Below are 15,681 nucleotides of genomic sequence, written 5' to 3'. Positions count from 1 at the left end.
TTAAAAAAGCTACATCCAAAAATGTTAACCGACAGTATTTTCACTAAACATTTTAGAATCAGTTCGTATTTATTTTGTTAGCTATTCTAAACAAAGTGAGTATTGGGAAAGCATAGATTTTTTTGTTGTATTTTCTGATTATACATATTGGAATTAAGACCTGTGACAATTTAATCAATCGATGGGAAGTGTTGGCATCTTGACCGGAGTACTTATAGATTGGACAATGGCGGCTCCGCCGGATGGCTTGGCGGACGCCGATGCTCCGGAAGAGATGACAACACCACTGGGACGAGTGTTAATGTGTTCCTTCGGTCTCCCACGGTAATATGCAATTGGGACTGGTGACGCCGTCCTCCATGTCGTTCATCTGCATGTCGAGATTGTCAAAATAGTCGGTCAGTTCATCGACTTCGTTCTGGCACTCCTGGTTCTCCTGCTGCGATCCTTGGCTGATGGACTTGTATTCTTGGTAGAGGGTTTGAAAATACCATAGCAGAGTCTTCATGGCGAGGCGATTGCCGTCGAACTTGTCCATTTGCTCCACTTTCTCCTTCAGATCCCGCACCAGTTTCAGAAAATACTCTTCGCGGTCGTCCTTATTTTTGTTCTGGCCATCTGCTTGAGAATTTTGAGAAGAATCGATAGTCTCCATGGTTTCCCTGTTTTCCATGGAGTTCTTAGGATCTGATTTCTCCATTTTTAAAAAAAACTTTTATTTAAAACGTGACAAGTTAAAAATGCTATTACAATGTGCTTGCATAACCAAAATGATCGATTTCCGATTACAGAAGTTACGTAAAAACATGTATATATTTAGCATGTTCCAGTTCCACTGTTCCCCTTTCAATATTTGCCAACGGAAGTCGTTTTTCCGCCGATCTGGTAATATCGAATTAACCAGCCACGTGATTTTGCAAGTTTTTTTTTTTGCCTATTGGCTGCATTCTTTAATTTTAATGTAAGTTTTAATAAAAATCTAGTTTTTATTTGTATTAAATGTTTTATGCAACTTCAATAGGAAGGTTGACTCAACATGATGTCCGGAATCCTGAAACGAACTGTCTGCCCTGGAAGTAAAGGTAAGAAATTTATTACCTTTTAAGTTTAGTTTGCTGTTAAGTTTAGTCACCAATATTCTAAGCCGCCCCAGATCCGATCGATCGGTTTCTGGAGCAACACCTGCTCTTCCGGAAGCACGTTGTGATGGACGCCTCCAGTTTGTTCCGCGTGGTCGCCGAGCAGGTTTACGACACCCAGATGCTGCACTACGAGGTCCGCATGGAGTGCGTTCGCTATATGTTCCGGAAGAGGCGCAGCTTCCAGCGATATATTAGTGGGGACTATGACGAGTACCTGTGGCAGCTGGAGAAGACTAAGACCAAGGGCACCTTGCTGGAACTGCGAGTTTTGTGCCACTTGTACCGCCGGAATGTCGTCATCCACGAAGCCTACGATCTGGGAAAGCTGCTCATCTTCAGAGAGGATTACCCGGAGACCCTACGTATTTTCGTGGACCGCCAGGAGCACTTTGACACTGTACTGACTATGTCGGATATTGAGATCGCTGCCGTTTGCCAGGCCGTAGCCTTTAAGATGCTCTATAAGATGGTCTTTCGCCTGCCGGACGTGAATCTCGCAGTGGAGTGGATGCTGTACCCACAGACCTTCAAGTGGGGCACCGACATGGAGTTTGATCCTAGGGGCAATGTCATCCGTTTGCTCTGCAGCAATGGAAGAAGCTTTAAGCTGGATCCCCCCGAGCGCACCCTTTGCGTCTTGAAAAACTACAAGGACTGCCCGTTCCACAATCGCAAACTGGAGTTGGGCCAGGAGAACTTCCGATCCATGCCCGTGTCCTGCATGCGGCGCATTCTCGAACAGAATTGCCTTCCCTTTTGCTACATGGCAGCCAAATCAATGGATCCCTATATGTATCGCAACGTGGAGCTCAACTGCCTGAATGCATATCGTCGTGAGGCAAAATCCTTGAATATCTATACGGGTGACTATAACTTCAGAGTGGGAGCCAAGTGCCTTGTGGAGTTGGAGCCGAACAAGCATGGCGAGCTGAGCATTTGCCATATCCAGGCCATCAATAAGGACATGTCCGCTTGCGAGGTGTTTGTCGAGGGGCAGGGTAAACTTCTGTCCGTGCCATTTGATACCGTACATCCACTGCCGCCGGATGAATTCAAGCCCTGGGACCGTCTGCCCAAGCGGCGAATCAATCTGCCACGTCGCGTTAAAATGAGTTTCATGAAGCGGCAGTTTCTGCAGCTGGAGAACGCATCCAATTCGCAGTATCGTCGTCAGAATAAGCAAGGCGAAAACTTCAAAATGGAATCTCCGACTAACCACACAAAATGGGAAACTGTCACAAATCAATCTCCACCACTGCCTCCGCCGCCTGTTCAAGATATTCAACTGTCATCATTGCCTCACCAGATATTTGGAATGGGTCCGCCAAAACCTCGGCTCATCACTCCGCCAAAACCTCGGTTCATCACTCCGTCACCAATGGTTATTCCCCGTCCGGTTTTCGTACAAGGTCCGCCGCCTATATTTAGGCCTCCTGGACTGATGCATTATGATCGAGCATTTATGCAGCCCCGTCATCTGATTATTCGTCCTCCCGGCGCCTTCGTTTTATTCGCCCCACCAGGGACTCCTCCTCCACCTGGAATGATTCCTATTGTTATTGGCGATATGATCCAGCCGCATTATGTTCCCGACCCGCATTCTGCATAATTGCATTCATTTCTGTTGTGGTTTTAACTTTTTTATTATTATATATTCTTACATTTTATTCAGGTATACTATTTTCTATAACATATGTTATCCCTTTTACATTTTTTTAATATTTCTGCGAATGCATGCTTATAAAGTTACTTATAAAGTTATGTAAGTATCCATAATTCATTTTGATATTTGAAAACTACCATTTAAGTTAAAGTTGTTCTTCAATAAAAGAAGTAATAAATATAATTCCAATCTTGTTCGCTTTTAATAGAAACACATATAGGGTAGGAATGAAACTAACATGCATTTAAATAATTACGATTTCATTGAAAGTTTATTAAACTTAATGATCTAAATTATTTTAAGACTGATGTTGATATAAATGAAAGGTAAACTCTTTTAATTCTATAAAAATAATAGATACTTTGGTAAAAAACGATGATTTTTTGGCTGACAAAATGTCAGTAATATATATATTCTTTAACTTGGAGACTTATTTTACAATTTGATGACCTATTTTGTAAATTTTGTAAGTTGTATACTTTATAAGTAACTTAACTGGCTATATGTATAATCAAGATTTGTGTGTTCTATCAGATCAATTAAGCTCGTCTCCGGATGTTGTTTCCACGGCCAATTGCGTTTCTCCGGACAATCGGCTCTGCAGATTCTTGTTGATATTTTCCACCATGTCGAAGGCATCAATGATCATCTGAGCCTCGCCCTGCGCCTTCTCGCTCATCTGCTCCAGACTTTTTCGCAGCTCCTTGTGCTCGCCAGTTGAATCCCGCTGCTCCGCTTTCTGGTACAAGCTGGTGCGAGAGAAGAGGGCTGTGGAGGTGCCGTGCTCCGGATGCTTATCCAGTTCCTCGGGCAGAGGGAAGTCTATATCAAAGGGGAATCTTCGCAGCTCTTCGTACTTGGCCTCCTGGACACCTTTCTCCTGGCCATAGCTAATGACGACGGCCTGCAGGACGATATCGCTGCCAGGCGGTTGCATGTAAGCAATCACATCCTTGAAGAGATTCTCCTTGCGCCACACCGTCTGCCTGTACTGCACCACCTGGTAGACCACCATCTCCGGCTCGGGACTGTACTGCACCAGCATCCATGTGTCATCGGTCATGGCCTCCGGTTCAGTTTCCAAAATGTCATCGAAGGCGAGATCAAAGCTGCGGGCTTTCAGGTGCAGTAGGATCTTCTCCATGTAATCGCGTTGCTCGTAGGCATATAAAACATGGGCAATGCATCCGGGAGCCAGGCTCACCAGGGGACTACCCTTCAGCTCCGGCTTGGTGCTCATCCACATCACATTGTTGGGGGAGACAAGTTTCTGGACGAGACGCTCGCCCGCTTCCTCGTTTTCGGTGTACTGAACCAACAGTTGCTGGGCACTCTCATCCTCGCGCTCCTCCTTGCTCATGGAAAGCAAAGCTGCATCCACCAGGCGCCTCTCATCCGCCGCCAGAATGAGCTTCGCCTCCACCACCATTCCATTGACCCGGAACTCTACGAAACGGGTCATGTATTTGTCGGACACATCGGATTCCAGCAGTTCCATGGAGTGGAGTACGCAGAGCCGCCGCTGGCCATTCGGCTTCCCACTCGTCATCGAGCCATCATCCACTTCGGCCAGGAACCAGGACAATCGAGTGGCCGCCAAAGGACCATTGGCATTGGCCACGGCACCACAGTTTGCGGAGTCATCCAAACCACTGTCGTTGCTGATGTTGCTCATGATGGCGGGTATTTATGGCAAATATATTTGGTCTTGAAAGTTGAGTATTTCTTTTAAATATTTTTTGTTGTCGTGTTAGCTTCAATGTCTTGATTGCTTCAATACTGTTGGCACACTGATGACTCCTTTTCCGCTTCCAGGTATTTTATAGGTCTAAAAGGGTGAAGTTGACTTATTCTACCTGCAATACATTCTTTATTTGGCTTTTATGATGCACAACAGATGCCAGAGAGGTGGGATTAATCTACGGTTTAGCCCTGGCTGGGATTATTCTAATTGAGTATTACCTGCGAAGGTTTTCGCGAATTTTCCCAATACGCAGCTGCTAAGTGGCAATAAATGGAAATTTGCAACGTTAGCCATATTTTTCTATTGCATGGACATACCAGCTCGTGAACATATGCTGCTTATTTGAAAAGGATTAATATTAGAGCGCTTTAAAGAGTGTAAATGAATATGAAAGTATAAGGAATTCAAACAACTTTCTTCCTATTCTCCAAAATTGTTCAAGAATGGGTCAGTTATTCATGTCTATACTATTAACCAATTATTAGCTATATAAATTACATTAAAAAATATAAATAGTCTCCAATTAAATTCATATAAATGTCTGATACAACAATTTAGTTTATTAAAATGGCACAAATAATTTTAAAATCTGCTTAAAAATACAATTAAATAAAAATTAGAAAATTCTTAAAAACGTTATAAAAATTACAATACTTGAAAGTTCATGGCTAGCTAGCATGTTTAAGTATCAGTATACTTAATTAGCTTGGACTCTTTTTCCTTAACCTCTTGATCTTCGCCAGAAACTATGCGAAGGAATAAGCTGGATGTCTGGTTCACTTCGCTAAAATTCGTAAATGAAAAACTATCTTCACTTCGTAAGTAAACCAAGTTGCCGGTGGCTGCTCCTCGTCCAATACGAACCCTTCTCTCGGGATTCCGCCGAAGCTGGAGTGACAACATAGATAGCTCCGAACAATTATAGCTCTGATGGGATGAATTCTTGGCCAATTTGAGAGCGTTGGTCAGGGAGAAGAAGCGACCTGCTTGTCCAGCAGGAAGTCCCAGCACTCGAGTGGTAAACTCTATGGCCCTAACTTTGGATGCGTTGCTATCCGGATGGATATCGCCACCACGCTCCCGTGGGCAAAGGGCATCGAGGTTTGAGCCCAGTGGACAGTCCCTGGGATCGTGCTCCCTGTGCTTGTCCAGCTCACAGAATGTGTGGATGTCCTCGAACAATCCCAGGGCGATGGCTTCGTTGATGGCCTTTCCATTGGCCAGCAGGCAGCCCAATACGGTACCCGATGCCATCTCACGGACGTTTATATGGTAGACGCTTTCCGGATGCCGGAGTATGGTCAGCACCACGTCGTTGAAGGACCTTGGTCCTATAAGGTTAAATAGCTCGTTTAAGAAGCTATCCAGGACAGGCAAATGGCCATCGCCACAAAATTGGCATCCACATGGTTCCGGATCCCTCGGCTTGATATCTCTAATGGACATATTCGAGGCGTACATTTGGCTAATTGTAGATTTGCCTCCGACATTACAGGGTCTCTCATCTCTGCTCCTCAAATCCAAGTGCATATCGGACATTTTAAGATCCGATTGTGTTGAAGCGGTCTTAAAATTACGCTGTTCTTTTGAGCAATTGCACTTTGTTTTCTGTTCGTTACCCAAGACCGTTTCCCTCTCCGAAATGGTGACCTTTTTGAGCCTTTCCTCCTCTTTACAAGTACTCGATTCCAGGGCATTGGGTGTGGTAAAATACTTAATTAATTCCGTCAATAGTTTATCAAATGAATAAGACTCAGATTCAGTTTTCTGTGCTTGTTTAGTTTCACACTTCTTGGATTTTGTGAAAAGATGTATGAACTGCTCGATCAACGATTGATAGACTTCCTTTTCCACGGTTTGGTTTGATTGTGATTGATTTGGGCTTTTATTTTTGTTCAAACAAGATGCGGAAGAAACCTTTCTTGCAGGAGAAGTGTCGTCATCAGGTTTTGTTACTAGCTCAACGAATTTATCGAGTAAATTGCCAACCTCTTCTTGCTTTAGATTTTGGTTAGCGAGGGTTACGCAGTGAGGTAACCTGGGTCTCTGAATTTTATTTGTTTCTGAAGTCTTTCTGGACGGGCCACAAATCGATTCTTGGCTTTTTGGTGGCGCGAATGCACGATTGAACTGCTGCAATATATTATCGGTATCCTCTAAGCATTGTCTAGAAAAGGGCTTTTGAATATTATTTCGGCCACCGGGATTGTTATCATTGTTATTCAAATCGCACTGTGTGGCAATTGCCTTTCGATCAGTTTTCATAGTTCTTTCATCTTTATCATCCTTACAAGATTGTATGGCACTGGGTTTTGGGGTTCTCATTCTACGGTTGGCATCATTATCCCAACTACACTGTCTAGCAGTGGGTTTCTGGGTATTATTTCGTAAAGTCCCTCCACATGCAGTATTTGATACGTTTGTTTGAAACTCTGAATCAGGCTTTAAAAATATTTGAATAAACTCCTTGGAGAAATTATTGCACTCGCACTCATTATCATCTTTTTTCTGTGATGCCTTGTCAGAGGTTGCAGGTTTACTTGGTAGTTCACAATTCTTTGGTTGGGCCTGGAAGATCAGCCTACAGTCAGCCGGCTTACTTCCCTGGGCCTTCCATGATTTCACAGATCCTTGCAAATCTTTAAGAGATTGCTCCTGTCTCCTCAACTTGGTTTCCAGTTCCTCTACCCTATCGAGAATTTTGATGCAGGCTGCGGGCTCTGAAGACTTGTCATCAAATTGATTGCTGTCCTGTCGAAATGGGTTTTCATATTGTGTCTGCTTATCTTCCTTATGCGAAGTAACTAGTATTGGTGCACCTTGGTGGATTTTATTTGTAAACTCGGGAGTAATTAAAGAGCCTTTTTTCACCACGATTATCGGCCGCCTAAAGAAACATTTTCGGAATGAACTGTCAGATCTTGAAGCTTTCTCATCTAAATATTCAGGCTTATCAGTGGTAGGGGCTTTCGATTTAGGAGGATCTTCTTGGGCAATAATTTCCGTTTGGGTTTGGATATTCTTTAAGGCCTCCGACGAATCTGATGTCGATTGTGTTTCTGCATCTCGAAGATTTGGCACAGATTGGGTGGATGCATCTCGGCTAAACTTGCAATCTAGCTTTTGCTCATTGGAATACGTTGGGATTGCCGTTTGAGTGGCCATGTCCTGGTTGGAAACGGTTTGGGTCGATTCCGAGACTATGTCAATCCCATTATCCCTGAAGTCCACGGGCACCGGTACCGAGCGACCCGAAATGGAACGGCAGCTGCAAGCCCCACCCGCAGGTAGTCGTCTAATGTCCGACCTGCTGGTCATCATATCCGAGCAAGAAGCATCTGCCAAATACAAGGGTAATAAAGGATTTAGTAGCACTTCTTTAAAACTACCTGAAAGCGTGTTCGTGATGGTATATAAGCCCGTAACTTATAAGTAACAAATCAGTTTACAATTGGACAACAAGCCGAACTATGGTGAGTCAGAGAGAAAATTCAAATATATCTTGAAGAACATAATAATTCATATGAATCTCACTTGAGGATTGTCTTATTTAATAGTTTAAGAAATATGTTCATATCCTAAATATAACACAGTTATATAATTTTTTAAATGTAAAATATAATTATACCCTTTAAAAAATTATGACTTATCTTTGATAATAATTTGGTCGCCTTTCAGATGAATCGTCGCCAACGTTTAGAATTCGCCCTGACCTTTTTGCCTTACGATCCCGAGACCGTTCAGCTGTCCGAGAAGCAAAAAAAAGTGGAGCAGATCATCGCTCGCCTCCGAACAGATGACTCATTCACCGAGGAGGAGAGCGATGATGGCAAGATGCGGCGTCTCCAGGAAGCCAATGAATTCGCCAATTGTGCCATGCGCCATATCGAAATGTCGGATAATGGCAAGCTGAGCACTCTGGAAACTCTGACTCTGGCTGCTGAGAAACTGCTGAGATCACAGCGGTCGCCGGGTAATGAGGATAAGGCGGAGGATATGGAAGAATTGGTGCAGGATGTGGAGAACGAGCAGCTGATGAGGAGTACCATCCTGGCGGTAAATGAGGCGCGGATGAAGCTCATCCAGCAGTGGGAGCGCAGCAAGCGCAAGGCCCTGGATCTCCTCACCATCGAGATCGAGAAGGTGCAGGAAATGGACCAGGAGCAGGAGCAGGAACAGGAGGCGGAGCAGGACAAGGATCAGCAGCAGAGTTCGGAGGCCTTTGTCGTGTTCCGCGACGGAGCCGATGAGCACAACACTTCCACGCCGAAAACCAACGACGAGGACCTCGGCTTGGATGATGATGACGAGGATTATGTGCCAGGTGGCGAGGAACCGGCTGTTAATAAGAGGAAGCGCAACAAGAAGCCGGTGACGTCCACCCCGAATGCGAAGCGTCCGTGTCCGGGCTTCGAGTTCGACCAGGACAGCCAGTCGCCGATGGTGATGATCGGTCCCAATGGCACCGAAGTGTCCCGCGTCAGCCTCAGCGCCATTAACTGGGACATGACCGGTCCGTCGATCACCCGGAAGCTACTCTGCGAGATCTTTGACCGGGACACCTTGGCCCACCACACGCTCTCCGGAAAACCATCGCCGGCCTTCAGGGACTGCGCCCGTCCCAGCAAGCAGCAGCTCGATCCTCTCAAGGTCGCCGATCTGGTGTACCTGATGACCAACAGTCTGGACATGACGCCCCGGGAAGTGCGCACCGCCATTACCACGAAGTGTGCTGATGAGAATAAGATGCTGCGGTCGCGAATGCAGCGCAAATCCAAGTAGAGCGATTCCAAGGAAAACCGCTGAATATGTCCCTTACTCAAGGAATTCAAAGAGGTTTCCTTGGACGATCCTTTAAGATTAAAAATAATTTCTTAAATGGAAATTTCCTAATAATTGTTTGGGAATCATCCTGAATAATCCCAATACTTCTTCATTAGTATTTCCTTGGACATATTTACCGATTCTATAGTAAACTAAGACCCGGCACAGCCGAAAATAGCCAGTGCTTTTATAAACAAATAAATTTACCCATTTTCTTACCCAAAACTTGACTTGATTTATATATGCGGGTCAGGGAATCATCACTTTGCGTCCTTTTGGGGAAATCCTCGCATCTGGAACACAATTTCCGATGAAATATAGGAAAAGAGCAAAAGAAAACTACTAGTACCTTTCCAATAGTATCCTAAGGTTGTTATAAAGATGAATTTTCTTAATTTGGTGCGCCACCAAACTTTCGTCGCAGAATTTCTTCATTTTTTATATAAATAACCAGGTAATTTTGAATATGTGCAAAAATAAAGAAGTGGTTGTCAAAATAGAACTTCGTTTCTCAATATGCTAAAGTTATTTGTCACTTTTTGGCTTCATGGGGCAGCACTGGAAAAAAAATGTTTCCACTTCAGCGTCGCCAACTTTTTGAAACAATAAAATAGGGTCAATCCCAAACTAACATCATATATGGAACTCGAAATTAAAACGGATAAATTAAAAATAATGTACCTCAATTTCAAATTACCAAACGGTGGCAAAAAAAAAATAATTATATTTTATCACACAAGCTTTTTGAACTTTGTACAACGAATATAATTTTAAACTATTTAATTATTGATTTTAAACACTTTACATACGTTGCTGAAATAAACATTTAAATAATGAGGCGCACGATAGTCCGGCTATGCAAATGTGGGTGCCCCAGGAATATATCTGCAATCAATGTCGAATGGTTGGTCTTAGACCCGCTTCTCAGACACAATGCATTATTTATTCGCCCTATCAACTAGTCAATACAACATCGAAGTTCACAATATTCAAGGCCATTTTTCACACATGCACCCAAGACGATGAAATTGATGAGTAATTCCTGCAGCACAAGAAATTCGTGTCGGAAAATAAATGGAATAATCAATTTTCGGTTGTCGCTCTGACCAAATCGTGTCAATGTTTTCAGAATTTATTTTTTCTAGCGTATGTATGTAAATACTGTGTTTCATTTTCCCTTCTGATGTACCACATTTCGATATGCAAATGCCTTGGAAAAAGGAAGTCTGATTTAAATATATTTATGTGTGATGCCAGCCAGCATGCCGATGTAAACATTCCATATATATAGTTCCCGTATATCTGTATACGGAAAAGTTTTCCTCCCTCTGGACCGCAAAACCGCAAAGACAGGGGCTCAAGTAAACTCTGCTTTTCGAATTTGCGGCGGGGAAATTGTATAAAAATGTAATTCCCAAACATTTGAACGAAACGAAGGACGGGAATAGGAATAGGCGACCCAAAAGTATAATAAATAAACTCGGTAGCAATTCCTTGGAGCTTTCATCAAAGCAAAATTGATATCAATCATACGCACACAACCGCCCTCACAATCGTATCACTGTCTATGTGATGGCAAATTGAAACATTATATAAAATATTGGCCCGGCCAGCCCACAAACTACCCATTCGGCAAATTGCCCTTAAAAATAAACAAGAAAGGAAAGCTAACTTCGGGCGGAGCCGAAGTTGATATACCCTTGCAGAATACTCTGAAAATTATATTCTCCAAAATTATTCATATTATTATTAATACTCATCAAAAATCCCAACTTCCTAACATTAAAAACACCAAAGTTATGGCATTTCCAATCGTTCAGTTATATGGCAGCTATAAGATATAGTAGGCCGATCCTTATGAAATTTAATAGGTAGGATTGATTGGCTAAAAATAAAACCCATAGAAAATCCCAACTTCCTAACTTAACAAACACCAAAGTTATGGCATATCCGATCGTTCAGTTATATGGCAGCTATAAGATATAGTCGGCCGATTCTCATGAAATTCGGTAGGTCAGATTGATTGGCCAAAAATAAAACCTATAGAAAATCTCAACTTCCTAACTTTACAAACACCAAAGTTATGGCATTTCCGATCGTTCAGTTATATGACAGCTATAGGATATAGTCGTCCGATCCCGGCCGTTCCGACTTATATACTGCGTGCAAAGGAAAGAAGGGTGTGTGCAAAGTTTCAGTTCGATATCTTTAAAACTGAGAGACTAGTTCGCGTAGAAACAGACAGACGGACAGACAGACGGACAGACAGACGGACAGACGGACAGACGGACAGACGGACAGACGGACATGGCTATATCAACTCAGGAGGTGATCCTGATCAAGAATATATATACTTTATAGGGTCGGAGATGTCTCCTTCACTGCGTTGCACACTTTTGACCAAAATTATAATACCCTCTGCAAGGGTATAAAAACACCATTAAGACGAGCACACAGAAAAAAGTGTATTAAATTTAAAGGAATTCCTACAAGTTATTTTTAGGCGACGACCGTTTTTGTTTGGCCCAAAACTGAAAAAGAAAAAGAAAACCTACAATGGATTTTTCTCCTCCTTGGCTTCTAACTTTAAAGGTGAGGAAACAAAACAAAGGCTGAAGAATGAAAACAAAGCCACCGCGGCCAGGCGTGACATTGCTGGAAATGTATGCGGCGGAAAATGAAGTCATTACTCGAAGGTAAGTCAGAGACGAAAAAGTCCCCCACAGCTCCAACCAAAAATCAAAGTCACACTCCCGCAGATCCCGCAGCCATGGTATTGCCGTTTACCCTTTCGGAAAACCATAGTTTTTTCCTGGTTTTCCTGTTTTCCGCTTTTCCTAACCCACCCTCCAGTGGCGAAGTGTCAACGGCAGTCGTGCGTCTCCATCTCAGTGGCACAGCCACTGCCACGCATCGCATCCTTTGGATGTCCTGTTCCTCCGACGATGACTCCTCCCAACCGCTGTGCCGCACAATAAAAGAAGCAATAAGAAACACAAGTAACGATGATGTCAAGGATCTGGATAGAGACATGAATATCCTGTCTGTCGCTGGAGAAAGTCAAACCATTTCGGGAGGAGAAGGTAAGTATGCAATATTTTTGAGTTTTATACAATAACGATAGACATCAAAGGGGTTTTGTTGCTTAAACATACATACCCATACTGTAATAATAATCATAATGTTTTAGAATCAATTTTTGAGGGTAAATATTTATTTTGGATTAAAACTTAAAAAATAATAATAAATTTAACATACCTGAGCGTTACAAGTTCACTTTAAGTAAAGACTTTTAGTAAGGTTTAAATAAAAACTATTAGGGTAGGAAAATTATGAAAAATTATACATTTAAAGCTCACTCAGCATACCCCTTGAGTACAATATATGGGCAAAGGCCACGGAATAGCTCCCCCTGGACCTCCTTCCCCCATCTGCCCTTCGATTTGGCCCAACCAAGCTGACAATGACATTTACACTTCAGCTGCTGCTTTGCTTAAATTTCTTGCAGATGATGAATGAGCGAATGCCACGTTGACGCCTGTTGTGCTCGGTTAAGTCAAAGTTTTTCAGCTTTTAGCTCATTAAGCATACAATAGTTATTATCGCCATTGGTTTGACAAAACAGAGGGAGTGGTTGAAGTGTAGAACTTGATGAGGGCACTCAATCTTCTTATGAACTGTAGCAGAAATAACTTAATGCTGAAAGCCAAAGTAGGAAACTCCAACTAGACTATTTTTAATTTTTACCTTTTGGACTTAGAGCAGCTGAAGATTCAACTTTTTACCGACAAAGGTCAATTAGCCGGTTCCTTATTTTCAAGGGAGAACACCAAATGAAAATTTTAATAATGCAAATGCTTTGTTGTAGCCGCTTTGCTCTTGTGGCTTGTTGCATACTCCTAGTTACTGCATCTAATGCACTGGGATAAAATTAACTAGACTTATCGATTCAGCTTTTAAATTGATCATAATAATTGATTATATAATCCAAACTAAATGTATATGACCCAATAGAATATTGAACGTTGTTGATTTAAATTAAACAAGATTGAATTAATTGTATATTTGTTGTCACAATAAAACAGTTTCTTCAATTACAGCCATTATTAAATATATATAACCTAAAATGTTTTTAGCTAACATATCCTCTCAACTATTTAGTACTAATCCAACTTGATTGACAGATTGTAAGTGACTTTTTTTTCAGTGTACCCCCTCCTACACTGCCTTTGGCAATGTGCCATCATCGGCTTGTCGTTCTCAGTTATTTTAGCGTCGTCGGTGCCTGCGCCTTCGCACAACAATGCCCCCAAAACCGACCGACAACGAGCGCCGAGTTAATTGAATTGTGTTTACTCTATGGGACCAGGACATAGTCGTCTCGTCAGTCGGTCCCCGTGTGTTTTTGGGACTCCCTTTTTGACGTGCAGTCACAAAAGACTGCGGCGAAAAGTCATTCCGGACGACTTGCATGCCAGCGAGTCAACTTTTCCATTTGAATCCGTTGCTTAGTGGCTGCTAAGTGAAATGTTGGTCGAAATCCTCGGGACATATGTTTCAGTTGTGTGCTGTCGAGTTAGCCAGGTCCACAAAGTATAAACTCGATTTACAAATTTCCGTCCGAAGGCTCATTAAAAGTTTGTTTTTGTTGCTTTTAAAACAAGAGTTTTGAATGAATTAAGTTTATGCCGAGAAAATGCAGGTAGATTTGTTTTACATTACATTATTTTGAATATTCGGTTGAATTAATTTGTATTTCCAGTACATTTTAATAGTTTTATATTATTTATGTCAATGAAAAATTTCAAATAAGATTAATTCAAAACAAATCTCGGCATAAACCGTGCAAATTGTGGCAAATTTTGAGTAGACTTTCTGAATAATAAATAGGCAAATGCGAGTCCCAACAAAAGCAAAGTTAGCCAGCTAATTGTAATGATAATGAGCGTAATTAGTGGGCAGGTAAGCTGTTGTCCGCCCAAATCTGATCAGCTGCCCAGACAAAAGACAAACTAAACTCCATCGGTTGTGGCCCACTTCCGTTTTCCCCAAACAATTCTGGTTTCAATTACCGAATTTTATTATGTTTATGGCCGCGAATGGAACGCGTCCGTAGTTCGCTAATGCTTCAAGTAGCCGCAGGACTTTTCCCCGCCAGGACAAAGTAATTTCAAGCTTGTGCGAAATGCAAAAGTTTCACCAAGTGCGCAGTGCGCCGATAAAAAGTTTCGATTATAATAGAAATTTCTGGACGCCGGCGAAATGGGAAATGAGAAATGGTTGGTTTTTGGAGCATGCTACATTTAATTTCTAAAGCCAAGGGGAATTGTTTCAAATTGTTATTTAACAGCACATAGATGCTGGTATAAAACGGGAATCGTTTGAAAGTTGTTCAAAACAAATTTAGATTTAATCATAGGCAAATATGCAGGCGGGACAATAAAACCTAATATAAATGTAAAATAACACTTTCACAGAATGTTATATTAAATTGCCTGAGTGAAATATGTTCTGCAAACTAAAATCACTCATACGCCTCGTGGCCGCTAACAGAGCATAACAAACACAGCTGTTTTATTTCACTCAATTTCCACTGTTGCCAACAGAGCCACCTTAACAGTGCACTGCAATAGTAGATATTCCTTAACGACTGAAACGTCTTTACTGCCTTTGACTTTATATGACAAACAAACGCTTTATATTGTCGCTGCATTGTTTGAGCACAAAGTTCATTTGCTGCTTGGCTTTGTCTGCAAATGGGACGTGTTCATTAAGTTAACTACGCTTTTACTCACAGCAAGGAACAATAAAAAATAGTTCGGAATACTTTGTGGACCTTTGATATATGGCAATACAATTGCTTACAATACTGAGCCACCGACAAGCGAATGTCGACAATTTGCTAGCTGCTGTAAATTAAAGCTCAATGGCAATTGGATTGCTGGGGCGCACAGGCAGTGGGTTATTTCTTTTTTTCAGGGAGACAGTCTCGCCCACATATGGAAACCCATTAACGACAGCGCTACTCAACATAATGACAAAACTTTTACACGTGCAGCGGCCAAAGTTTGGGCAATCATTTTAATTTTTACGATCTTCTGATGGCAGCACAAAAACTAGCCCAAACCATAGTCTCAAACAGGAAAAAATATAACTAAAATGGGTTTCATTTATATTAAAGCAGCAAATAAAATATAATTAGTTCAAAACTTTATATATAAAGAAAAACATATCTACTTTAACGAAAAGGATGAGAACACATTAATCATTAAAAGATTTTAAGGGCGATAAAAAACTCTTGTTAGTTT

General features: G+C 41.9%; 4 protein-coding genes across 4 annotated transcripts; 2 read left to right on the top strand and 2 right to left on the bottom strand.

Annotated features, from left to right (window-relative positions):
* Positions 1-911: 911 nt before the first annotated feature.
* On the top strand, positions 912-2,751 carry LOC108040941 (protein ovarian tumor locus). The gene is made up of 2 exons (XM_017118636.2): positions 912-1,082; positions 1,145-2,751. Exons 1-2 carry the CDS (start codon positions 1,037-1,039, stop codon positions 2,749-2,751), a joined length of 1,653 nt encoding a protein of 550 aa, XP_016974125.2. The 5' UTR covers positions 912-1,036.
* A 412-nt stretch (positions 2,752-3,163) lies between these two features.
* Positions 3,164-4,584, bottom strand: LOC108040951 (early boundary activity protein 3). The gene has a single exon (XM_017118668.2). It carries the CDS (start codon positions 4,478-4,480, stop codon positions 3,341-3,343), a length of 1,140 nt encoding a protein of 379 aa, XP_016974157.1. The 5' UTR covers positions 4,481-4,584; the 3' UTR covers positions 3,164-3,340.
* Positions 4,585-5,203: 619 nt separating this feature from the next.
* Positions 5,204-9,864, bottom strand: LOC108040989. Its single transcript, XM_017118735.2, has 3 exons — positions 9,723-9,864; positions 9,593-9,666; positions 5,204-7,887 (listed from the first exon to the last, which is right to left on the bottom strand). The coding sequence occupies exons 1-3, from the start codon at positions 9,806-9,808 to the stop codon at positions 5,231-5,233; spliced, it is 2,817 nt and encodes a 938-aa protein (XP_016974224.2). The 5' UTR covers positions 9,809-9,864; the 3' UTR covers positions 5,204-5,230.
* LOC108040990 (early boundary activity protein 1) lies at positions 7,956-9,598 on the top strand. Its single transcript, XM_017118736.2, has 2 exons — positions 7,956-8,022; positions 8,228-9,598. The coding sequence occupies exons 1-2, from the start codon at positions 8,020-8,022 to the stop codon at positions 9,329-9,331; spliced, it is 1,107 nt and encodes a 368-aa protein (XP_016974225.2). The 5' UTR covers positions 7,956-8,019; the 3' UTR covers positions 9,332-9,598.
* Positions 9,865-15,681: the final 5,817 nt, after the last annotated feature.

The sequence above is a fragment of the Drosophila rhopaloa genome, unplaced genomic scaffold, assembly GCF_018152115.1.
Source record: "Drosophila rhopaloa isolate 14029-0021.01 unplaced genomic scaffold, ASM1815211v1 contig_2, whole genome shotgun sequence".
NCBI classification, from domain to species: Eukaryota; Metazoa; Arthropoda; class Insecta; order Diptera; family Drosophilidae; genus Drosophila; species Drosophila rhopaloa.
The sequence above is the reverse complement of the archived record's forward strand: the minus strand, read 5'-3'. Positions and strand labels throughout refer to the sequence as shown.